General features: G+C 45.2%; 1 protein-coding gene across 2 annotated transcripts in view; it reads left to right on the forward strand.

The window, feature by feature from the left end:
• Positions 1-27502, forward strand: part of LOC138452622 (hormonally up-regulated neu tumor-associated kinase homolog A-like) — a 387623-nt gene that overhangs the window by 282834 nt on the left and 77287 nt on the right. For both annotated transcript variants that reach the window (XM_069605014.1, XM_069605015.1), the window contains exon 9: positions 20102-20312. In XM_069605014.1, the coding sequence (XP_069461115.1) occupies positions 20102-20312 (211 nt within the window). The remainder of the gene's footprint in view (positions 1-20101; positions 20313-27502) is intronic.

The following is a 27502-nucleotide window of genomic DNA, read 5'->3' on the forward strand; positions in this document are numbered from 1 at the left end:
TAGGTGGGGGCATCGAAGAGTCACTTGAGGAGACAATAAGATGGTATCTAGCCTGAACAGAAAGGATTCCAGTCGATCTGTATGAAATTACCTGCACACCCTCAACCCAACAAGATATCAGCTATGACTCTCTGGTATGAATAGCACTCCATCTCAGTGGAGCAGAACAGTATCCCTACCGGGGCATGGCCACCCACCCGCAAACACCAGCAATAATTCCACTACTCGACCCCATAGTGCACATCACTTCTGCCACTAGAATTCAGCCGAGTCCCACACAAAATAAATTGGTACAGCTGGGCACATAATCAGTCTCCTTGACTCGCATACACTCCCGTCAGTCTTTCACAGCACCCATCCACTAGCAAGATCTCAATGGGTTGCTAGTAGGGACTTACTAAAACTGGGGGGTGGTCCTACCCTCTGAAATTTAAATCTTTACAATGATTAAATGCAAGTAGATTCAAACCCTAGTGAACACACATCTAAATGGGGTTTAAGGCATTTTTCCATTTAGCAAGCTAATTGTGAAAATACATATACATTCAGATGAATTGACACAGCTTTTTATTATTTAGCTGGTTATTTAACTTTTTTTAACATATCAAAAGTAGTGCCCAAAGTGCAATCCACAAACATAATTATTTCAAGGAATTATGGCTAGGGGTGTCACAGTATTAGTTTTATGGTCGTACGATAAACTTCTTGCCAAATGACGGTATATCATGGTCATCGCAGTATAGCAGGTGGAGTTAACAAATATTTTCTTAAAAGGTCATAAATTGTCAGATGTATCATCACAAACAAAGCCAGGCACCCAGAGCCAGAATTGGGCTTTTCAACATACTTTCCACTGAATTGCCACCCCTTGCTTCCACCAAACAACACAAACACACGTGTAGAGAGTAGAACGGGGTGGGGGGGGGCCTGCTGCGACTGGCAAAGCAAACTTAATACCTTTTCTTAAGTGGTCATTTAGGCGTTTAGCTCCCCCTGGCTACTGGTGAAGATGAACATGTTGCCATCTTGATAATCTGCATGCCACAGATATATGGAGGCTGATGGTGGTGTGCGCTTGTGCGCATACACGCCCACGCGCTCTCTCTTTCTTTACGTTACAGCCTTTAGTTTACTGACGGGCCAAAAGGTGTTCAGTAATCATGGACATGTTACCCTTTGGTATGGCAGCAGGGAATACCTGCAGAGATTAGTGAATTTTGCAGTGTGACTTATTATATGTAAATTCAATGATAGAACCAGGGAAATCCCCCATTGTCATATGTTTAGAAAACATCCATTATAAATATATAAACCCCAAAGCCACCAACCCAAAGTAAATCCTTTTCCTTTTTGGCACTGTATTTATTCTTACTGTTGCTAACATACTGATTGTGTGTCAGGCACGTGTGGTTTACAGAATGGCATTAAAAACTGCTCCAACTGAAACTACTTGTACCAAAAAAAGAACTTTTTTTTTACATTGCCTTTTTGCATTTGAAGTTCTTTAACTTATCATTAAGTCAATGCTTTTTAGTTAACATACGAATACAGAGGCATTATTTTCCAGCTGTAGCAAGGTAGCATTGTGAAACTTGTCTCTGCACATATTTAGCTTATCCTCCAGGAATCTAAGGCAGCTGCAGACATGGTCTTTCATGGCGCTCACTCATTGATCGCCTTGAATGAAAGACTGACTAGTGGAAGTGTTATAATGCACATTTTGAGCAATTAGCTTGCTGCTCAGTCACAGGTCATCGCTTTGAAAATTGTCATCGACTTGCATTTTTTTGAAACCACATGGCATGGGCATCATGACCCCTCGCTGCGACAAAATGTTTGTTTTGACAACTCTTTATCCCATTAATGGGAGAAAAGTCACTCATGTGCGGTCTGAACACCCATGTCATTGTGTTTCTTTTGTCAAAATGTCATAGCCAACACACACTCACCGAAAGGTTGCTTGTATTATGAAGGTCTGATGTCGGACCACTGACCATGTAATCCTAAAGGGACAGCGTTCAGTGGGTGCTGTGATTTCTTTCTTCATTCTTGCAATACATGTGCATTTACCTTCTTAAAGATAGTGACAACAAACATTTTTTTGAAAATGACAAAGTTAAAATACATATTGGCACAAATATGGCCTGGACCACCACCTCACCACAGCCCCATCATTACCGTTTTTCCCGGGTCTGAGTGCATTTGGACCCATGTGATGCGAGTTCAGAGGGAGGAACGCCTTCATGGGTGGTGTCACAAATAGAGAATAGACCTAAGAAATATTTCACCCCCGACATTGCTCTGGATACTTCATATTGAATGTAGAATCTGTCCTGCCTGCTTGAGTCCAGTGCCATATGCAGAAGGCAGGTAGGTGAAGGATCAACCGAAGCAACAACTCCAGTGCCAATGTGCAAATCTACACAGAGGACAGTGGGGGGCAGTTTATTTACTAGCAGAAAGAACTGACAGGTCCACTGTTCACACAGTCTACAGCAGGGTTAGACTGGGGCATGAAATTGTCTCGGGCACCAAAATAAAAGTGGTCCACAGTTGCAAATGGGAATTCATTCCTTTTGGAACACTGTTTGAATAGTACCCAAGGGGGAGATTTTTGATAAAAGGTGATGCAAATTGTACATTTAAAAGAATATTTATTCAGCAACAGTGGTCAAAACTATGAGCCGCATAGTGAAGTCACTCCTCAAACTGGCACACTTTGGCCAAAAAATGCCCCACTTTGACCCAAAAAACTGGCCCCCACACGCATTTTGCGTTTTTATTTCAGCCATGGGCCTATTGTCCTAAAGGCCAGTCCATGCCTGGTCTAGTTGTTTGTGGACATCCAGTTAATTCCCCCCTTTGAATTCTGGGATGTGTAGTTCCCCATCTTTCAAATTGGTGGGAAAACTACAAATCCCAGAATTCTAAGCTAAAACAGAACTGGATGGCTATCTGATCCATGACCATGAGAAACTTAAGTTCATTGAATGTAAACCTTGGGGAGAGTAATTCCATATGCATGAATTCACTGGTTGTCCTTTTTTTTACAATTTGTACAATTTTACATTTGTTCCAATGTGTGTTTGCTCAGCGCAGTAGAACTTTAATTTACTGAACTAATGGCACATGATGCAGGGCCAGGCTGAATCGATACATTTCTGCTCCTGCTGGCTGAGTGGTTGCTAAGCAAAGTGCTCCTGGCTCCACTCTTTTGCAAGTCACTGAACATTTTATTACATTTGTTTACATATGAACAAAAGGAAAAATAAAATGCTCACTTTCAGTTCAAGCCCTCAGCTCACCCTTGTGATGTCCCTGTGGTCATGCTAATTGCAAATTGAAAATCAGGACAATCACCATAGAAGGTCTGACCTGTAGCGCGGAGCAGCATGACTGTGTGAAAACGTTTAAAATATGTATGCTGCCTTTCAAATAAATAATGGCTGAAACAAAATAACTTTGTTCTAGTTTGCCCATGAAATCCAGGACTGGCAGAGTCTATGAACTGGAGTCTCCGGTATGCTTATAGAGTGAGTCAGTCAGCTCATCATTGCCAGCTTTGCATGGGGAACATAAAGGTTCAGGCACTGGGCAGCTTTCAACACAATTTGCGCAAGGTCGGCTGATCTTTGACCCGACACCACTGATCCCAAAGTAAGAGCGGTCCCAGCAGCAAAGTGGCATTTACCAATGTGGCCTTACTTTCCCTATGCCCTTGTCTGCCAAACAAGGCCCCCTTGGCAGATGGCACATCCAACAGTACAAGACCAAGACTGTGCTGCACTTGCTTACTGCAGACTTTCCAAATCAGATTGAAAAGCACACTTAACGGTATAAACGGTATACCGGTATAAACAATGTGACGGTTATTATTGTTCAATTAAGTTGTTCACGGTATCTTTAACGGTATACCGTTATACCGTTACATCCCTAATTATGACTGAGCATAAGCATATAAACAACATAACTCATCAATAAGTGGGAGCATCATGAAAAACAATTCGATGAACTCATAGTCTTAATGAGTTTTGTGTATGGGAGATTAAGGTTAAAGTTCTCCTCTTCCCGGCTGAAATATGACCTTGTGCTTGGTTGAATATGACTTTGTGATAGGTCTAGGGACCTAGCCACCCCTACCTACCTTTGTACTGGCTAAAAAGCGCATACTCATTCTAAAATCCAAATAAATGATGAAATCACACTGCACATTTTAACCAGCAATATTTATGTGAGTAAGTACACAGCCTGGCACATGTTTTGACCATAGGTCTTCTTCTGGGCTTAATCGACTTGTCACACCCACTCGCATAGGATCATTCTAGTACCATTAAGGGTAGTTTCCAGTCTGCAGTTACAGATCTCACTTAACACAATTCTATGTCCACTGAGATTGCAGAATACTGATCTAGTGAACGCTATTCAACCACAATGATTCTCTGCCAGGATGTCTGGTGTGCTGGGATGACTGGGACCACCATGGTCCGTGATTGGTCCATGTCTGGGATGGCTGTATGTGAGCAGATCTCCTATTGGTTTCTCTTTGTTTTGGCGCAAAGGAGATTTTGGATAAGACAGGGCATCTTACACCCATTCCAGGTCTATCTTCTGAGTTCACACCGAACTTAGTAAAGGAGCCAATTATCCTGAATCAATTAAGCAGATCCATGGAACGCTGGTGACCCATTGGAAGGTTTGGCATGCTGAGTCTGCTGTTGCCTCATTGGACTCCCTGTTTCTGATCGAAACTAGAAGGCCTCCAAGGGCACTTCAACCCATTGGAATAGTGGGACCAACTATTATAGGCATCTCAAACTTAACCTGTAAGGGAGCCTCTTCGGAAGTGTTCTTGGACCACCGAGTGAACTGACCAGCTCGTACAGGACCTTTGCTGTGGAAACGCTGCAGTCTTGAGTTTTTACTTGAGCATTTGGAGACTGTAAGCTCTGGGCATAAGGCACTCTCCCGCACCTTAGGTCTGGAATTAGGAGAGTACACCTGAACCCGAGAATACACGGTCACTGTGTTGCTTAGCTGTGGTAACGAACTTCATGGGTGCCTTGCTGCTGTGCCCCTCTACGCCCTCAGACTCACTGTAGTGGAACTGGCCTGATCCCTTCACCATGAGTGGAGAAATCACCAGTGTCCCACCACGGAATCATACCTGAAAGCTGTGGAACCGCGTAAATGCATAATATGAATCTGTGCCCGAAGTGTACTTGACTGCTGAAGTTTGGTCCGGAGTCTGCAGAGGGTCGGTGAGTACTTGCAACCCTTACCCGTGGCCCCTGGCACATCCTTCAATTTCTATGCTCGAGTGTCCCCTGAGGCCCACTCTTTGTTATCGAGGTAGCCTGTTCCCAACTCTTAGATCCTGTTCTGCCCTCTTGGGGACTTATGCTTCACTACCTCACCCACCTTCATTAGTCGCTACAGCACCTTGAAGAGACCCCATTTTGACTGAACCGCACGATCACGTGTGCCTGCACCGAAAACTACTTTTGAGTTCAAGGCTCCACTCATCTCCACTCATCTCAGGGACTGGACTGCCTCTTAGCTAGAGTGTGAATTCTGAAATACTGCCACAGAGATATTCGCACTATATAACCCCTTTCTTTGCAGGTTGCGGAACTGTATTGAGTAATATCCCTGTTGGCCATTGGTTACTGTATATATTTTTGTTAGATCGGTGTTGTGTTGGTTTTGTTATTACTGCTGAAGAATTACTTGTGTTTGACTTAAAAGGTTTTTTATAAATGTATATATATATTTGATATACACCTGACAGAGTTATTTATGGTTTCGTTTACTGTGTGTGCTCATTGTGGACTTCCGATCACCCTCACGCCTCCTGAGACTTGGTCTTGACAGCCGCCAATGCTACCTTGATTGGTCTGGCTTGTCCAGAAGTTTATCTACAAAAAGAAAGTCCGGAATTCAACAGGTGTCACTAAACACTCTTCCCACATAAAAAGTGGAAACTCAATATCACAAAATTTTATTAAGAATCTATATATTCCATCATAAAAATGATCATAGTACATAAAACATACATTATGTTAAAACCACACAAGTAGAATACACCGTAAGTGAGTGCTATTGTGATAACTTCCTTCGGATCATACACTGTGTGTGCATATCACACTCTGATTCCTGTGCCACACCACTCATGGCCTCTTTCTTATAGGTGCAATACCAACAACCCAACTTGTACAAGTTTCTGTCCTTGATATACAATAATGTACGACATTCTTCAGGGGAAAATTGTCTTGTGCTGTGCTTAAAAATTCTTCTTTAGGGGAGAGCCCTCTCTTCCCATTAATGAATCGTGAGCCTGTTCTGGCTGCAGATTCCCAATTCCTTCAGGAATTCTTGCGTTTCCTATTCCTCTCTCCTCTTTCATAGTCCCGAGTGCACCATAAAGGTGACATAGGCTGAATCTGAAAATATGTTGACAGCATGCACTTCCAACATGTCAATGGCCATTATCAGAGCTGTCAACTGTGCTGCATGTGCTGAATAGTGTAGTGGCATTGTCACCTGGACCCACACCTTAAGCTCTCCATCAAGATAACAGAGCAGTGCCGCCCCCATGTATTGACAACACATGCTTGCATCTATCGTCAATGACCCATCAACAAAGAGCATCTCTCCTCCTTCTGTGGGCTTTTCCTGTACTGTTGTGTCACCACCCGAGTTTGTCACTCTATGAGGCAAAATCGTGTGCATACTCCCCTACATCCTCTGGTTGTGCTAGGAATGTCGCTGGATTGATAATCTTACACCTCACTACCTCAATTGCTGTATTGGACAATATCACCTTGTACCCTGATGCTCTCTGAGGTGTCATTGTGGACTTGGATACCACTAGTATCGCAAAATGCGAGTGTTCCACATAGAGCATGACTGCACAGCTCATTGTTATTGTTGCTGAATATTCAATCGCAAATTCTGTTGCAAATGCCGCTGCGGTGAGTGATTGTTCACATGGAAAGTGGCCTTGCATTACGGGGTCTAAACACCCACTGTAATATGCCAGGGTCTTGTGTCATTGTGCCTTATTTTGAGTGAGGACAGCCATCATCACTGTGCCATCAGAATGGGAATACACAAGTGATTCTCCTTATAATTTGGAGTCTCTAAAACTGATGCCTATGCTAGTGCTTCCTTAAGTTCACCAAATGAGTCAATCATTTCAGATGTCCATTTTATGGGGCCTTTGCCTTCTGTGCTTCCTTTAGTCCTTGACGAAGGGGCTTCCTAAATTTGGAATGTTAAAAGACCCATGCCCTGTAATAGCTGCACAGGCCTAATAATTGCTACATATGCTTGACCACTAACAGCTGTGGTGTGCTGTGTATTGCGTCTCGCCTTTCTGGAGTTATTCTCAAGCCATCTACTGATTTTATCTGTCCTAGGCACACTACTTCTTTTTGGCAGCATTGTAAATTCTCATTGGCCACCTTGTACCCCTTCTCTGCCAATACTGTCAGAGTTTCACTGAATCTTTCCTGCACTTGTTCTCTATTCTGCTGCACACCAGGATATCATCCATGTACTGGATGATGGTGCTGTGCATTTTCAAATTACCTAGGTCCATCTGCATTACCCTATTGAACACACTGGGTACGAACAAAACCCTTGTGGTAAATGAGTATGCTGGAATCTTGTCCCGTGATATGTGAATGCAGTGATATACTGTGAATCGGGTGCAATGGGATGGAAAAATAATGCATTAATTAAATCAATAAATGCGAAACATGTTGTTTTTGTGGGGATGTTACATAATATTGTAGCTGGATTTTGTACGAGTCGAAACTCTGTTCCCACTACATAGTTCAAGGGGCATAGACCTTAAATAAATCTCAATGCCACTCCTTTCTATGTCTTGACAGGGCAAATGGCCCTATTACAGGGGGATGATGATGGTTTTATTATGCCTTGTTGCCAGAGTATGGGGTGTGTGTCATATATGCCCTTGTCTGCTTCGCGTGATAGTGGGTATTTAACCTAGGGCAACAATGCCCCTTCCTTCAATTTTATGCAGACTTCCCCAGCTCCCTTCAATAACCCTACATCATGGAGCCCACTTGTCCATAGTAGCTCTGGTACCTTTTTCAAATCATCTCACAAGTGAGATGATACCGCACATGCTATCTGCATCATCAGGGGGACCCGTCTGTCTTCTATGTCCTCCTGACATGGGATACATATCTGGAAATCTGTCTCTCCCTCTTCTTCGTCCTCTGAAAACAGTTGTTCATCTGTCAAGCCTGTTAGACTTAATGTGGGGTCAATGCATGAAATTTTGCATCACCCTGTACCCACTTCATCTGTCCCATACAATATTACCATTGTGAGTGTTCCTTTTAAGTGTATTGTGAATGTCGTGCCTGGTGTTACTTCTTTGTATACTGTTGGTCTAAAAGAAATTCTGTGGCCACTTGGAACACATTGGGCCTCATTACAATGAAGGTGGTAGAGGGTTAACGGCGCCGGTAGAGCTGCCGGCGCTTTTAACCCTCTACTGCCTCATTAAGGACGCCTGGTAAAACCAGGCATCCTTAGTGGGACCCGCAAGCAGACCAGGATGCTTACAAGGGGCCTGTCATTAACGGGCCCGTTGTTAGCATCCTCCCCATTCCCATTGAGCCCTATGGGGGTCAAATGGGAATGGGGATGTACCGGGTCCGAATTCCTTGAATGGGGAAATACCGGGCCCTCCAAGGTCGGAATGGCCCGGTACTTCCCCATTCCAGGAACCCGGACCTGGTACCCGGTATGGGGTTAGCCATGCCGCTAAAAGCGGCATGGCTACCTCCATACTTGTAATGAGGCCCATTGCCCTTCATCGTGGGTACCCAACAATATTTGGACCCCATAGAGGAATATCTCAGGGTGGTGCAGTGATCTGTGTAAAGTGCTATATGTACAAAATACTTGAATGAGTGCTGCAATCCATGCATAAAAGACGCCAGGCATTGAGCATACAATGCCCTTCTGTGAAAATCAAATTGTCATGTTTAACTTGCTCATTATGTTTCTTTCTAATATGTTGATGGGCATGTCTTTTGAATATAACAGGGACACTACTATTTGCTGTGTGTCTATTGTAAGTGGCAGGCCTGTGATAGGAACCGTTATAACAGCCCCAAAAAATTCCTGTGTGTCCATTACTTTGTCTGATAGGGCAAACACACTCTTCTTAATGCAGGATTTGGTGGCTCCCGTGTCAACCACAAATGAGAAATCCATTTGTCCAATCTTCACTGCTACCTCGGGTTACTCCTGAGGGGCTTCAGTTACTGAAAGGACTGCACACACACGTGTCCTCTGTCGGCTGGCCTATTGTGCATTTGGGCCTTGTCCTAAAAAGGGGAAAAGGCTTACCCCAAGTACTGTCACCCTGTGTAGTGTGGTACTGTGTTTGGAGCTAGCAATATGCTGTCTCCCTGTGAATAAATTTGGGCTTGGGCCTGTAAGTCATGCTGTGGTACTATTGCCTACTGCTGTGTACTTGCCTGTGGTATCTGTGTCATTCGTTGTCCTGCTGTCAGTATAAGGGGCACCTGCTGCAGTGACATCTCTGCTTGCAGTAGCTGCATCTGCTGTTGTATGGGTTGCATTTGTGGCTGCATGGGCTGCATCAATGGCTGCATCTGGCGCTGAAAGCGTTGAATATCAACCAGGGATCCCCCATGGCCATACAGCTGCTGTTGTCTGCAAGGACATGTCCGTGCAAAGTGTCCCCTCTGCCCACATGTAAACCATTGTCCTCTAAATCTGGGTGCTGCACCTCCATATCCATACCTGCTTCCTCTCTGCAGTTATCCTCTCCCCTACAGGTAATATCCCACCTGTGGGTAGTACCCCCCCTTGTTGTTAATACACTTGCTGTTGGTATACTCCCTGATGTCAATACCCCCCTCCTGTTGAAATTCCCCCTCCTTCTGGATACACTCCCGGGGGCGGAAATTACCTCAAGCTGCCCTGGGACAATGTTGGTAAGTACAGCCCCTTCCATGGATATTTTTGCTAATTTCTTTTACACCAATTTCACATCTGCCTTTACTGCATTATTTGCTGTGTCTTTCTCCCATTTCTACCTCCTCTTACAAAAGTGTATTATGTTTGTCTGAATCTCTGGCCACTCCTTCGCCTCTATCCCAATCACCTTCTCTAGGGATGTCTGCACATCCGTGGGGAGCCCACTGAGCACTATGTCATAGAATATTGTTATGTTCACATCCCATGATTGTCGCGTCTCTAATATCCATATCTCCTGTATCTGTCCTATATATTCTTGAGGGTCTTTGTCTGGTTTTATTTTGCGTGCCAAATTGGCCTGCATGTCTGATGAGTCTGGGTACATGTTCCTCAATACTTTCCACACGTGTACGCAACAGTTATTGAAATGCACACTGTCATGAATGTTAGTACTTAGTTTAACTCCATCATATCCTGCTTGTTCCCATTTGTTGTCACTGCTTTTGCCTAATTAGGCTGCAAATAGAAACTTCATATCACCAATCGCCAGGGTAATCCCCGCTCTCTCTTTCTCAAGAGCATATTTGCCTGGCCCCACTGCAAGGGATGCCAAATTTATACCAAATTATCTCTGTCCATGCTCTGCCATAGTACGTACTGAGCTCCTCCCCTGCCTTTCTGTAACAGGGGCAGCTGTGCTGAGGTGTGGACGATGCCCTGGCATTCGTAGTGCTCACTACTGCCATCCTTCCTGTCCTTTTTCAGAAGGTCTGGGACCAGTCCCCACTGCTTCCCCATTCTATCCCCTTCTTTTCTCCTTTTTCTCTTTCTCTTTCACTCCTTCACCTTCTCTCTTCCTCACTTTCCTGGTCTCTGTCTTCATCCAATTCCCCTTCATCCCACATTCCCCTTTGTCAGGCCCTGCTCCTCTTTACTTGTCGGTATTCTCAGGGTCCATTTCAGACCCCATGGAGCCCTCCTACTCTTCCTCCAGAGTCTTTCTGTCTAATTTGAACATACTTTTTCCAGACATCCGGCCCCCTGGCATCCCCGTCGTCCCATGCCCCTCTTTTCCCAAACCGCCTTCTCTATCTCATCCTCTGTTGCTTTCAACACAGTTTCTAACTGCCGCTGCACACTTTTTTCTAAGTCAGCTTAATACTTCACTTGCCGCTGTTCTCTTGGTAGTAGTGTTTCTAGCCTCTGGCTTTCCCGTCCCTATTTCTGTCTTGTTTCTGCTTGGGGACATCCATGGGTTCATGTACCCTGCTGCAGGCTCCAGCCTATGGCACAGCCCATAGGGAGGGGATGGTGTGGTGGGCGGCACCGCTGTGTCACTACCCTTCCCCACCTCTTTGACAGGTTCTTCATTTTTCTCCTCATATAACTTCCATGGGCCCAGTATGTATTGCCTACTCTTCAATTTGGCATATATAATTCACCAATAAATAAGAAAATATGTTCTCTATTGTGTCAATATCAAAAACGTTCCTTCCCCTGGCCATTCTAGAAAACATGTCCTGCACCCATTGGAAGTGATATTTTAAAATGTTATATCGCTATTGGGGCAATTTATTACACAAATGGTCCAGGCACATGTCCATAAACCCATTAACCCCCGTCTTCCCCCATTTTCTCACTCCAACTTACTTATCACAGTTGAGAGCTCCTCCCTTCTACCCTTATACAATTTAGCTTTCCTCCAGTTTATATAAACAAGCCAATCACAATTGCTTCACTTACATAAGTCTCAAAAAATCTTTTTAACAAAACATAACCATTACCCACACCCACATATTCTCACTCAACACTCCATAACACACACCTTTAATCTAACAACACTCACACAAACATAAAACACAATGGCCCTCTTCACATACCCACACAATATTATCTCATAAACATTAATGGCCCTCTCCACAGGTCCACACAATTCGATCTACCAACTAAACTGTATTACAATTCAATTATCTGGCCCCTCCTCCTCGTCCACTATACTACTTTAACAATCTTTAAGCACTACTATTTATAGCAACACTCTTGTGCCAGCCAATCCACCTCGACTGACACAACATACTACAGTAATTCTAATCTACTGTGCATGCTCCTCAACAATAGTCAGCTTACCTCAATAATCTCTTCTCACCAGCACTACGCACCACTCCATCTAATGGAAGTCTGCCACCAACTACACACTCATCTGTTCCACTACAAATGTGCCCACCACACAACCTCTCCCTATCGGAGGGGTGGAACTAATATCTACCACTACTACAGCCGATCGTCCTCCCCCTTTAGGATGCGCCCTATACACCATAATGAACCCTTCTGCATGCGTGCATGCACACTGCTGAGAGTTCATGCAAGGGTACACTCACATGTTCTAGAGATCCTCGAGTCCTTTCAGTGCTGAGTCTCCCCCCGTGGCCTGCACCTCCACTTGATCACTGGCGGTGCTCGGACCAGGCAGACCTTTGAGAACTTGGCATCTGCAGGGCCTCCTTGTTAGTGCACTTTGAATTGGTCTCAGCCCGCCGGCACCGTGCCTCCAGGAGTGCAGCAAGAATACCCTCAGCTCGGCAAGGGAACTGAGGATCTTGCGGGGGCCTCCACAATGTACCAGGGGACCTCTGCCAAATAGTAGTCCTAGTAAACAAAAAGTAATCCAAAAACAGAGCTTATACCAAGCAAGAAGTAACACAGATTTATTGGACCCACACAGCTGGGAACTACGGTTCAGACAGCCCAGTGGAACTGTACTGATTATTATTAAATGAGCTTGCTGCCGCCCACTGCAGCTGAACATTTTTATGCGTTTTTCCATCTGGGGCCTCTGCAGGTGAGTGTGTGGGGCCATGGACCCTCCTGGGCCTGGCCTTGGAGTTTTAGGCTCTGTTGTTTATTTTTTTGAGTGCGGACCCGGCCCGCTCCCCTGGTAGTCCTCGAGATGTCCTTCCTCTCCCCTCCCTCCCATCCTCCCGCCTCCCAGCCCACCACCAGCCCCTGATTGGGTGTTAATTCGAGAGTTGCTCGGTGTAATCACCAGCATCTCCCTGCATGCCCTTTCCATCTGGGGCCTCTGCAGGTCATGGGGCCATGGACCCTTCTGGGCCTGGCCTTGGGGTTTTAGGCTCCGTAATTTATTTATTTTTTAGTGCAGACCCGCCCGCTCCCCTGATAGTCCCCAAGATATGCTCCCTCTCCCCTCCCTCCCTCCCTCCTCCCGCCTCCCAGCCTGCCCCCGGCCCCTGATTGGGTGTTAATTCAAGAGTTGTTTGTCCAGGCCCTTGCTTGCAGCCATGCGCCCGATCCCTTCCCCTTCCTCTTCCCCTCCCTCTGCCTGCCTCCGAGCCCTCCCTCCACCTGTGATTGGCCGACTCTCCAGTCTTAAATGAACCTCCCAAGGCAGCCCTCTGCCTGGCAGCCCCTCTGGCTAAGGGCCTGAGGCAAAGGGCGGCTTCTACACTATCGGCTCCTAGATGTGTCTGCAGGTGTCAGCAGGGGAAGCCAATGAAGGCAGAAGTCAACAGACACCAACACAAACTGTAAGTGTGGCACGGGTGGGGTGTAGAGCAATTTCTCTACTCCAAAAATCCCCAGCCACTCTATCTTACCTTTCAATTTTGTGGTTTGCCATAGCCTCACACCATGCATACTTACAGAGATTTATGACCACCAGGCTAAATCTACTCGAGGCTGACTGGTCTGTAAATGTTGCTTGCAATACATACTAACCTAACTACTTGCCAATGTAAGCATATACCACACCTAGATGGAATTCTCAACTTAGCGTGCATCACATCTAGACAGGATTGTTAATGTTAGCATTTACCATACTCAGATGGAATTCTTGACTCTAGTCAGCTTTGCATCTAGACAGGAAAGTTAATGTTAGCATGTACCACCCTTAGATGGAATTCTCAACTTAGCTTGTGTCACATCTAGACAGGATTGTTAATGTTAGCATGTACCACACTTAGATGGAATTCTTGACTCTAGTCTGCTTCGCATCTAGACAGGATTGTTAATGTTAGCATGTACCACACCTAGATGGAATTCTTGACTTTAGTCTGCTCCGCATTTAGACAAGATTATGAATGCTAGCATGTACCAGACCTAGATGGTATTCTTGACTTTAGTCTGCTCCGCATCTAGACAGGATTATGAATGCTAGCATGTACCACACTTAGTTGGAATTCTTGATATGAATGTTAGCATGTACCACACTCAGATGGCCTTTCTGACTGAGAGTCCTCACATATGGAGGGTGTCCAGTAGTGCTCATGCCTGAGGGAACCTTTCCCTGGGTGCCAGCGTATCACGGGTGAAGGGCTCTCAGGGTTAGTGTATACCGATCTTGATTCCTGAGAGGGGCTTGCCATCGACATGCCGTTGACATCGCCATCGACAGCCCCTGTCACTCTACCTTACCTTCCATAACGTAGACCGCCGCAGACTTTAATAATACATACTTAGGAAGACTTGTGACCACTGTAAATGGATTGTAAATGCTGCCTTGTGATGCATGTGTTAGTGCCACACATGTAGGGAACTAAACTTTAGCTCGCGTCGCATCTAGATAGAAATGTGACTGTTAGCATGTGCCAGACTCAGGATTCTCAACTTTAGCTTGCACCGCATCTAGATGGCAATGTGACAGTTAGCATGTGCCACACTCGCATGGAATTCTCAACTTTAGCTCGCGTCGCATCTAGCTAGAAATGTGAATGTTAGCATGTGCCACACTCAGGATTCTTAACTTTAGCTTGCACCGCATCTAGATAGCAATATGACTGTTAGCATTTGCCACACTCGTATGGAATTCTGAACTTTAGCTCGCGTCGCATCTAGATAGAAATGTTATTCTGAACATGCACCATGCTTAGAATCTTAAACTTTAGCTCGCATTGCATTTGGATAGAAATGTAAATGTCAGCATGTACCGCACCTAGATGGAATCCCATAATTGCAATGGACAGCAATGCCAACTAACAAACCAACTAACAATTCCGTCCCTCTGCATACACCTCTCAAACTCTAACCAAACACAACCACAAGCCTAAAACGTGGCAATCCGCACAAACTTCACAACAATGCAACAACAAAACAAACCACACATAGACTTGCACAACAGCACATGACGACTACGGACTGTAAAACACCCCAAGCCCAGCCAACGGACCCGCCAGCTGAGGCTGCAAACAGCACATCACTGCTCTCTTGCACTTTTCCAGCTTATTCCCACTAACCCACCTCCCCTCTCCTCCCCCTTTTCAGAGCCGCCAGAGCACCAGGGGACCACTTCGGTGGTGATAGTGCGCGGTACAAATGTCCTTTAACATTAACATAACACAGATTACAAAATTGGCATAGAACATTTTAGTTACATTATTAGGGCAAGTCACAGAAGCTAATTGGTGGACTTACATTAGAACACTATAGAATTATATATCATTAGTGACCCTAATTGGCTAGAACGCCTTTTGGCCAGATTTACATTAACACCCCCAGTGACATCACAAACCTTCCCACACAGCCCCACAAAGACATTGGGCCTCATTACGAGGTGGGCGGAAAGGGATTACCGGCACCAGTGCCGGTAATCCCTTACCACCCTTCTACGGGTTCCCTTTGCGGGTCCTCCCTTAACGCCTGTTTTTTCCAGGCATTGAGGACGGAACCCGCAAAGGGACTCACGAGCTAATAACGGTACCACAATTTGCGGTACCATTATTAGCGCCTTCCCCATTCCCATTGAGCCGTATGGGGGATCAAATGGGAATGGGGAAGGGCCTTGGTGAATGGGGAATTACCGGTCCCGCCAACCTTGGAATGGACCGGTAATTGCTCCATTCACCAGGGCGGAGTCGGAACGAGTTTGGAGGCAGCCATGGCGCTAATCATTTTTTGGTATTGCCCAATTTACAAATGGATAAACTGCTGTATATGTCTGGACATGACATGACATCTTGAGATGATTGGGGTGAGACATTCCCACCAAATCGGACCAATGCCGTGTGCTGCGGACATCAGCAAGGACAATTTACAAAGTTGCACCCTGGGAAACCAAAACCTCTCTCCACTGATTGGTTCCCTGTTGCATGCCTCATACCTCCTACTCCATTGCTCTGGCCCCCTCAGCTCCCTTCTCACGCCTTGCTGCCAACCACAGTCTGAAAAAGTTATACCACACCATGGCTGGATTTTAATTAACTGGATTTGATTTATATTTCCCTGCCAATTCTTCTTGTGCACCCAGGTGCCAAGCTCAATGGCCTTGGAAGTATCTCTTAGAGCACCTTTCATGGGACCAGGGGAGTTGCTAGGTCTGGAAAAGACCCGGGGCTAAGCTGATGTCAGAACTTTTGGGACTGGGGGCTAGCTAGTCTTTTGGCTGTAGCTCCTGAGATTCTATCCGGGGCTACAGCCAAAAGAACAGGGGCTATAGCCCCCTCAGCCCCCCCCCTAGCAACGCCCCTGCATGGGACAGTGTTCTCCTTGGAAACCTCAGTCTGGAAAAAAAATTCTGCACACTGTTTTCTGCTGAATATTCAAAACTACCGCTGCTGCCACTACAGCCAGCAGCCCTTCTATTATGAGCTGACTGTAAATTGCTAACAAATTGCCTGCAAAAAGCTGCTTCTTTACTGTTCATATATTGCCCAAAGGCCCCCCCTAACATGTTCCCCCCTAAGACACCCTACGTCCATGTACTGTGCCCACGCTGGTTGACATACCACATTTACTATAATAAACCACCCACCCCTCATTGTGTCCCCATGTGACTTCTCGCACACCGCCTGCTTCTCTTTTTCCCCAATGCATTCTCTGCCGCATTCAATGACGTCCCCACCCCCTACTCCAGCCCGTTACTTGCGCAGTTGGTACATGCGCCCCCCCCTTAGCAGTGTTGAACCTGGACCTTTACAACATTATGTGCCATTCAAACCCATTCCTACAATTGAATTGGTACACAGGTTCAAGCACCACCTTTCTTACTACACAAAGCTTAAGAACGCCCCTTACACGGTACTAGAACACCCTACTTTTGCTCCAACAATTGAAATTAATTTTAAAAAGAAAAATTGTGCAGGTATATCCTCTGTTGTACACACTTGTGCATGGAACAGCACATGTTGTTCCGTAAATGAATGGCCAACATACAACACCACACAGTGCAATTGTTCTGAAACATTTTGTACAATAAATATTCTGAAGCAATTCTAAGAAGAGAGTTTGAGAATGAGAACTTTATTGCAATTATATTGCTAACACATGCTCAATTTATAATTGCTCAGAATATATTTTAACCAAACACACGTGACGCTGTTAAACGGGTTCTAGAGATAGGCCTACTGCCAATGAACTTCAAAAGATTTTGAACAGTGGTGTGCTCATGTCCTTGTTGTAAAAAACATGTGTGGATCGTGTACTGAAAGAGTAAACAATTCAAAGGCGTACACATACAATGCAGACTTTCCAAGTGGGACCTCATAGTCATCGGACTGAGGGTCAAAAAGTGCCAGTTGCATCCCAGGTAATGTGCCCCCTGACCAAAGTGAAAGATGCTGTAATGCAAAGGGCTGGCAGGGCACATTTCTTACAGCAACCATTGCGTTTTGTTTAATGTGGTGCCAGATGTGTAGAAATTGCACATAATGTGATTGATGGGCGTAAACAAGAAAATGTATAAGAACCAGTGTTTTGTATGTGGAACACCTGCATTTTGTGAGGGCTCTACAGTAATAATATCATTTATATGGTGTGTTCCATAAAGCATTGTTATACTAACTTTATTACACAATATAATTCCTGTTTGGACCTGTTCGGACCAGGAGGAACCAGGGCCTGAACCCCTGCTCAGACAGCAGGTAGGCATGCACCAAAATGCACCAACATGTGTTTATAGGCCACACCCCCATCTTTTCCCCCGTGATGTTCCCTTGTGCCCCCCTCCCTTCTCACACACAGGTGTTGCCTGTTTTGCTTGATTCTTCTCCCCTGCTACCTCTCCCTCCCCTCCAGCCTACTTCTGCAGGAGTCTGTCCTGATACATTCTGGTTTGACCATGACTGTCTTGTGGCCATTGCTGGACTTGACTTTTATGGACTTCATTGTTTCACAGTGCGTCACCCTTCTCGACTCTCTTGCTGGACTTCCTTTGCATCTTGTACTCATGGTGGGCCTGATTCATGCTGTTCCCATCTTCATCTTGTATCCTGGCTTGCAACATTATGTGTTACTACCGACTTCTGCAATTGTATTGCTTCTCCTCTCTTTTTGACTGTGTACTCTCTGTTCTCTCCTCCTCTCCCTTGCTCCCTTTTCCTTTCTCCTCCCCTTACTTTCTTCTATGCAATTACTCTATCAGAATTGTCCCTGGACCTAGTATGATAGCAACCTCATCTGTCTCTTCCCCTTACTTGCCCCCCCCCCTCCAGCACTATCTGAAATGTAGTCATGCCCAGTACTATAGTCGCTTGTTTTGCTCCTCCCCTCCCTTTCTGAACCCCTCTCCCTCTCCTTTTGTTTTTCTCCGGCTCTACCAGAAATGTCATCAGGCCTATTACGGTAGTTGCCTGTCTGTTTCCATTTCCTTCCCACTCTCCCCCTCCCTTCCTTATCTATGTCTTAGCACTTGCACTATGCGAAATGTCATCAGGCCGAGTACGATAGTTAATTTCACATCCTTACTGTTCATGGCCTGTAAGAATGTAATTGTATTTTCCTTTGTTCCCTCCCTTGCCTTGAAGCACTTGGAAATACATTGTGCCTCATTATGAGTTTGTAGGTAGCCATGCCAAACCCGGGTCCGGGTCCCGCAAAAAGGGACTTACCGGGCCATTCCAACTTTGGAGGGCCCGGTAAATCCCTTTCGCAGGACCCGGACCCGGACCCAGTACATCCCCATTCGCATTTGAGCCCCCATAGGGCTCAATGGGAATGGGGAGGATGGCAACAGCTTGCTGCCACCCGGTAATGCTCGCGGGTGCCGCTCTGCAAGCCTGGTCTGACCAGACGTTCCAGAGCGGCACCCGTGAGCATACTCGGAATGTTGAGACGAGGTACCAACGGCGCCGGTAGCAATACTGGCACCGTTGTTGCCTTACCGCAACATTTGTAATGAGGCCCATTGTGTATAGGAGCTATGAAAATAAACGATCATATCATATCAATAGAAAGTGACACTTTTTTTATCGTTTATGGAAAGATGCCAAGACTGACTCTAATCTGCCGGTTTTTAAACTTGTGAGTTAAGTGTGATAAAATAGAGGGAGACAATTATGGTATTTCGAAAATGCTGAACGTTCATATTTTTAAGTCATTAGATTGCTCTTTGATATCTATTCTTAGTTACCTGACTTGACCTTTATTTTATAGTGGCGCGTGTGACACTCTATTTAACAGAAGGCGGGCTAGTTCATGAAACTCTGAAACGTTGTAGCTAATGAAATAAATCAAACAGCCCATTTTATTGTTGTCTTTGGTCCACGAGAAGGCAGGGTAATTTACTAAACACTGACATGTTGTATCTAATGAAGTACATGTCTAATTGTACTTACGTCGACGTTAGGGAGCCAGGAAAAGATATGGGACTCCTAGTGTGCTCATTAGATGCATTTTAGAATTGTAATGAACAGGATTGGAAGTAATAGGAACTTGAGCAATCATGCTTGAAGAAATTGTTAAAACATAGTTTATCTTTTGATTTTTAGTTTTTGTCATGTTGTTCAGAATGTTTTTTAATACTTTTTGCAGACATCTATGGGATTTAGTGCTCGGCAGTTTGCACGTTACTTGCACCTTATTGCACTTTGTCTTTAAAAAGTATTTTCTTTAATTGTTCAAAATAATTGTTAGCACCATCTGGGTGTTAGCCTGTCAGGAAGGCATGTCCTTTATTGGATTGATTGTAACAGGAGCAGTTGTATGGTGATCCATAGGTAATCCTCAGTTCCTGTGGGTAGAGGGCTCCCCTGTATGTATAGAGGGAAACACAGGCAGCATTAAGAGCGTTTTCAGGTGTCGCTACTTTGAGGAATGTTGTTGAGCATGCCAACAACCAGGATACGTAGATGGACGTAATTCTGACATGTTTAATATTAATGTGCAGATGAAAACGGTCATGGAAAAACAAGAAAGCCCACCACCTCGGCGCAAGAACGAGGAGGAAGATCCCCGACTGACAGAAGAAGTAGCCCCCGACTTCCGGATATATGGTGACAAGGAGGATGTTCCCTCTGCACGCTATCCAGATTTTCAAGAGAATGTTCTAGAACATGAAATTCCAATTACCTCGGAAACTGATGGCCAGTTTACAGAAGGTAATTTCAGGCTTTAACTAAGGGCAAATATGTTTTAACGGCTATGTTTTTGTTACATTCTTTCAGAATGCCTAGTCACTGAAACATTCAAGTAAGAGTAGGAAACCATTGACAGCTGAAAAGTGTGACCTTTGCCTCAGGATCATTCATGTTAAACCTGCTGCAAAATGAACAGGAACATAATTAACAGGCGGAGACAAGGCCCCCGCCTGGTAATTACATTCTGGGTCTTTCTGATGAATTTTCGGGGGAGGACCTTGGGCATGGTGTTGAAAATTCGCAACACCTGGTACCCCTGCTCCATGCTGGAAAACAACCCGTTTCTCTGTCTGCACGTAGGTTTTTTGGTGGTGCAGACTCTTGAACCCCTTTGGCCGCTTTTGCATTATAAACCAGTACAAATCAAACTGGATCTATTGGGATTTGTTGACATGCTGTCTTACGTCCATATACCTGTCAGCTGGCATTGCCGCTTCTTTAGTGGTTGGGTTGTAAAAAAGGCACAGGAATCCGGCCCTGCCCAAATTCCCATGTCTTTTTTATACCGCTCACAGTGGGCGAAGTGTATGAAAAGAAGTAGTGGAACTATGTTGTTTAAGTGCAAGTTTCAACTGCTTCATACGCTTTTGATTTAAAATTAAAACATTCCGGAATGTTTTTTTTTTTTTAAAGTATGGGAACAGTAATACTTAATTTTAAAAAGTAGAGGAGCACAGAAGGCCAGCGCAAGTGTTAGCGTATGTGCTTCTTTCAGTGCACTTCACTAAAATGATCGGCAGAACGGGGAAATGTACATTTTCTGAGTTTTACTGTTTAAATTCATTTATAACGGTAATATTTTAGAATGTGATGAAGTGAACTATGCAAAGGAGAGCAATGGGTGCATACCCTTGAAGTGAATATTTGGGAGTAGATTCACAAGTGTCTATTAATAATTACGTCATGCATACGTTATGCTTACACTGTACTTGATGTGCATGTTTTTATGATTGTGTAATCTTAAATGTGTGCCTACTTTATGCCTGTAGGAATGTATTTGCAGAAGGGCATTATATTCTCTTACATCTCACATTTGCACCTTTTTTACCACCCTACATTTGCATACGCATGTCTGGGTAGAGGGTAAATGATTCCTTTAAAATGTGACTGTGCACCACACAGGTTCCTATATATAATGCACATGTTGAGCAATGTTTGCACACTTCCTTATAACTCATATCCGACTCATTAGTGTGTATGTTATGTGCAAGGAGAGGTGCATTGAGAGCATGAAAACATGTTAATGAGTGTACTCATACCCGACTCATTAGTGTGTATGTTATGAGCAAGGAGAGGTGCATTGAGAGCATGAAAACATGTTAATGAGTATACTCATACCCGACTCATTAGTGTGTATGTTATGTGCAAGGAGAGGTGCATTGAGAGCATGAAAACATGTTAATGAGTGTACTCATACCCGACTCATTAGTGTGTATGTTATGAGCAAGGAGAGGTGCATTGAGAGCATGAAAACATGTTAATGAGTGTACTCATACCCGACTCATTAGTGTGTATGTTATGAGCAAGGAGAGGTGCATTGAGAGCATGAAAACATGTTAATGAGTATACTCATACCCGACTCATTAGTGTGTATGTTATGTGCAAGGAGAGGTGCATTGAGAGCATGAAAACATGTTAATGAGTGTACTCATACCCGACTCATTAGTGTGTATGTTATGTGCAAGGAGAGGTGCATTGAGAGCATGAAAACATGTTAATGAGTATACTCATACCCGACTCATTAGTGTGTATGTTATGAGCAAGGAGAGGTGCATTGAGAGCATGAAAACATGTTAATGAGTATACTCATACCCGACTCATTAGTGTGTATGTTATGTGCAAGGAGAGGTGCATTGAGAGCATGAAAACATGTTAATGAGTGTACTCATACCCGACTCATTAGTGTGTATGTTATGTGCAAGGAGAGGTGCATTGAGAGCATGAAAACATGTTAATGAGTATACTCATACCCGACTCATTAGTGTGTATGTTATGAGCAAGGAGAGGTGCATTGAGAGCATGAAAACATGTTAATGAGTATACTCATACCCGACTCATTAGTGTGTATGTTATGTGCAAGGAGAGGTGCATTGAGAGCATGAAAACATGTTAATGAGTATACTCATACCCGACTCATTAGTGTGTATGTTATGTGCAAGGAGAGGTGCATTGAGAGCATGAAAACATGTTAATGAGTGTACTCATACCCGACTCATTAGTGTGTATGTTATGTGCAAGGAGAGGTGCATTGAGAGCATGAAAACATGTTAATGAGTGTACTCATACCCGACTCATTAGTGTGTATGTTATGTGCAAGGAGAGGTGCATTGAGAGCATGAAAACATGTTAATGAGTATACTCATACCCGACTCATTAGTGTGTATGTTATGTGCAAGGAGAGGTGCATTGAGAGCATGAAAACATGTTAATGAGTGTACTCATACCCGACTCATTAGTGTGTATGTTATGTGCAAGGAGAGGTGCATTGAGAGCATGAAAACATGTTAATGAGTGTACTCATACCCGACTCATTAGTGTGTATGTTATGTGCAAGGAGAGGTGCATTGAGAGCATGAAAACATGTTAATGAGTGTACTCATACCCGACTCATTAGTGTGTATGTTATGTGCAAGGAGAGGTGCATTGAGAGCATGAAAACATGTTAATGAGTATACTCATACCCGACTCATTAGTGTGTATGTTATGTGCAAGGAGAGGTGCATTGAGAGCATGATGGTGAGTATCCCGGAAGTGAAGGCACTGCTTTGTTTTGCATTTCCCGGGCCTGCCATGGCATACAATTTGGGACGCTTGCTATGTGCCTGCGCACATCAATTCGTCCTTTTCGTTCTTTTGGGTGTGAGTATTTTATAAGTGCACACATGACAATGTTTTCTGAAACTATGTCAAACTATCCCCGACATTTGTTTGTGAAACAGTCCTTTGGTTTTCTGGTAAGAAAATACTGCTTATCAATCCCGCGCAGTGCAATGGGAGGCCCAGAAGTCCGCGCAGCTGCACTGCGGGAAAGTGTGTCTTACTGGAGCGCTAATCCGGGAGAGCTGACCAATGTCTGCCCGGTGATGGTTCAGAACTCGCAGAATTTACGTCTGGTTTAGTGCTGTTCCTTTGAGGCACCAGGCTGGACATAGCCTATGAATGTGTACTTTCGAAAACGTCCAAACATAGGGCAGTGTAAGGGTCTTTCAACTTTTTTCAGTTGAAAGGGGCTTCGAGCCACAAGGGGCTGCCCCATGTTACTAGTTATCAGTCTTATGGCACAGCAATATATTCGCATACATGCCAACATTCTGTGACCAAAAATCTGTAGGAATCTTAAAGTTTCAAAAACAGTCAGGCGAGGAGGTAATGATAGGAATAGGGCGCGTCAGCAGCCCATTGTCATTGAATGAGCCCGCTGCCGCGGGTGCATTCAATGACAATGAGGCGCCTGCCATGCCTGCCATGCCTTCTGCCACCACACCAGCTCGGGGGAGCCCTTGAAAGACTCCCCTGAGTTGGCGTGGTGGGGGGCTAATGGCGCCTTTTGTGAAAGGCACCCGCAGCAGAGGGGCGTCCGTAGCCCACCGCCGTGGGCGCCTTTCACATCAAAAGCCTGCATGCTGCGCCTTCTCCCGCTACGCCAGCTCGGGGAAGTCCTTGAAAGACGCCCCCGAGCTGGCGTGGTGGGGGGCTAATGGCGCCTTTTGTGAATGGCACCCGTGGCGGAGGGGCGCATTTAGCCCACCGCCGTGGGTGCCTTTGACATCTAAAGCCTGCATGCTGCGCCTTCTCCCGCTACGCCAGCTCGGGGGAGCCCTTGAAAGACTCCCCCGAGCTGGCGTGGGCAAAAACAAAATGTAAAAAAAAAACTTTTTCAAATTCTTTTTTGTTTTTTACAAAAAAATTCGGTATTTGGTGCCAATAAATCGGTAGGCGGTAGGACTGCTTAAAAAGCGGTATCCTACCGCCTAAATCGGTAGGGTTGGCAAGTATGTATTTGTTTGTTTGTTTATTCACTTTTTATGCGCACCAAACCTGTAGGTAACAGGGCGCAGCAGTAAGAAAATGCAAGGCTTATTTTTCTTACTGCTTATTTTTCTTATTCCTTTCTATATTACCTTAGTTTTGGGGCTTAAAACGTGTACTTTGCACTTTGCAGCACTCGCCTTACAAGCTGTGTTTGCGGGAGCCCTTCTTCCTGTCACTTACCTCCGGGTAAACAGAAGTGTTCTCTCCTTGTTGCCTTTTAACACTGGTTACTCCACATCAGCCGCTTGCTGACGACAAGGAATGTATAAGCTTTTCAGTGGGTATTTAATGTTTCAGCTTCCTGTTGGCCGTTTGTCTCGTGATAATCAGTGACTTTTGAGCCCCGCTGCATTCCTTCGTCTCCATTGTAATATATGCACCTGCTGGGTCCCTCTGACTGTTTTCCCCTTAAAGCAAAGGGGCCCCCACAACCATCATGTTAAAATGGGCCCTGACACATCTTAAGTCGCGCCTGCTTTGCTCATTCTCCTCTCTGGCCTCCCTCACCTTTTTGTAACTCACAAGTAATGGTGCAGGAACAGGCCTGGACTTCCTATGGGTCAAGCAAAAGAGAAAGCTTCCTAGGCATGTTCAAATCTAGAGTTGCCAGGTCCACCTCTGCGTGGCGGCAAGCTCCATTTCCAATACACGTCTAGAGGCTTTAAAATCTCACAGGTGGGCACTCCATTCACCTTGTTCACCTGGCCCTGGTCCAACATATAAACTGTGTCTAGAGGGCCGTAGATATTCTTCCCTGATATGGGCGAGCGACCGAGTGTAGCGAGGGAGCCCACCCCACTCAAGGGAGTTTCAGGGGTTTTCTCCCCCCGAGAATTTGTTTTCAATAATTGGTGAAAATGGTGCATTTTAGCGCACACTTTTTTGAAAAATTGGGTAAAAAGCCAAATAGTTTGCAATTGGGTTTTGTAGGGTAATTCATGAATAAAACACAATGGATGCAATTCAACAACAGGGCACAGGAGCATGTCTCCAAAACATTTTCATGTCCTTTCACTCAATATGCACCAGTATAAAATGTTTTCACACTGGCTGTGCCCATACATTTCCTTGCTGACTGCAACATTATATCCTATTTTTCCCATATACGAACATACTCATGTTTGCTGTGTGTATAATGCCAGTAATGATACTATAGGAAAACATGTCCATGTTTGTTCTGCAATATATGGCAGTATCCCCACATAAGAACATACTCCAGTTGGCTTTACCATTAAAGATGCATGCCAAAGTATGAAAATGCGTCCAAACTACATAGTAACACTTATCATGCTTGCTTTATCAAAGATGCCCAATACAAAATGCCATACCACAATACGAAATGACTGAACTGACTGCATTGAAATGCCAGTCTAGCTACATAATAACACTTATGCGTGTTTTACAAATGTCATTCCGCAATAAGAAATGGCTAGACTAAGTGCATAAAAGTGACAGGGCCTCATTACGGCCCTGGCAGAAGACCATGGTGCTATTAGCACCATGGTCCATGCCGGTAAGTTACCGAGTCTGCCATGGAGAAAGGGGGAATTACCACCCCATTACAAGGTTGGTGGGGCGGTAATTCCCCCTTCCTCCATGGCCCTTTCCCATCCCATTTTTGTCCCATAGGGCTCAATGGGAATGGGGAAGGCGCTAAGTACGGTGCCGCAAATTGCGGCACCGTAATTAGCACCAAGGTCCCTTTGCGGGTCCCTACTTCAACGGCTGGTCTACACCAGCCGTTAAGGTCGGGTCCCGCAAAGGGACCTCGTAATTAGGCGCTAATAGGTTAACGGCGCCGCAGCCTTTTACGGCGCCGTTAACCCATTAGCGGCTGGGTCGTAATGAGGCCCACAGTTTTGCTTCATAATAACATTTATCATGCTTGCTTTACCAATGATGCCCAATACAAAACGCCATGTCACAATGATATAATATATGATATGGCATTTATAACATGCCTGTACACAAGTATTTCTAGGTGCAACAAGACAAGGAGGGGGAAACAAAAAGAAGGACAAAAACAACGATCTTACAAGGCCTTGGGCCTCATTACGACCCAGGCGGTAAGTTACCGCCTGGGTCGTACCCTTACCACCATGGTGTAAACTATGTTTACACCATGGTGGATGGCGGATTTACCGCCCCATTCCAAGGTGAGTGGGGCGGTAAATCCCCATTTCCCATTTACCCTTCACCATTCCCATTTTTGCCCCATAGGGCATAATGGGAGTGGGGAAGGCGCTAATTACGCCACCGTAAATTACGGTGGCGTAATTAGCACCATGGTCCCTTAGCGCCATGGATTTTAACGCCTGCAAAAAGCAGGCGTTAAACTCACCATGGCGCTAAGGGACCTCGGAATCAGGCGTTAAGGGTCGGCGCCGTTTACGGCGCCGTTAACCCCTTAACGCCTGACTCGTAATGAGGCCCCTTGTATCATTCAGATCGCACAAGAGCAGGGAAGGGGGGAAGGGAGAAGTGCTGAGGGTAGGGGGAGAATGGAGAAGTGCGCGACAAAGGAGAAAACAACAAGAGTGCTACCAACAGGTGGTGAGTGTGGGTACTAATAAGTGCAGCCAATGGGTGGCAAATAAGTGCGGGGACTGTAGGGTTGCAGATACAGACCACAAGTGCAAGGGAGCAAAGAGGCAATGCATGATTGCAGCTGGACAGGCAGGGACCTGGGCCTGAATTCAGAGGGTGACCAGGTGACTAGTGCATGGAACAGGCGGGTGATCATCAAGGGAGAGGAGGAGAGAAGGCAGAATCAAAGAGAATGGTCTTGAGTTGCTTCCAGAACCGGAGATGTTTCTGCTCACATTTCAAAGTGGAAGGGAGGCTGTTCCTGAGGGAGGCCCCAGCCGAAGAAAGAGATCTGCCCCAACTCTTTGCTTGGGAAACCGGCTGACCCTCAGAGAGTTGGAGGTGGAAGAACAGAGAGCTGGAGAAGGCAGATATTTAGGAAGAAAGAGTTGGAGGTAGTGTGGCCCCAGGCCGCAGAAAGCTTGTGGACAATGCAAAGGGTCTTTAACTTGATCCTTGTTGCCAATGGGAGCCATTGAAGGGATTTCAGAGCCTGAGAGATACGATCCCTGGGCATGAGGCCAAGGACAAAT

The sequence above is a fragment of the Ambystoma mexicanum genome, chromosome 4p (assembly GCF_040938575.1).
Source record: "Ambystoma mexicanum isolate Mex_15411 chromosome 4p, UKY_AmexF1_1, whole genome shotgun sequence".
NCBI classification, from domain to species: domain Eukaryota; kingdom Metazoa; phylum Chordata; class Amphibia; order Caudata; family Ambystomatidae; genus Ambystoma; species Ambystoma mexicanum.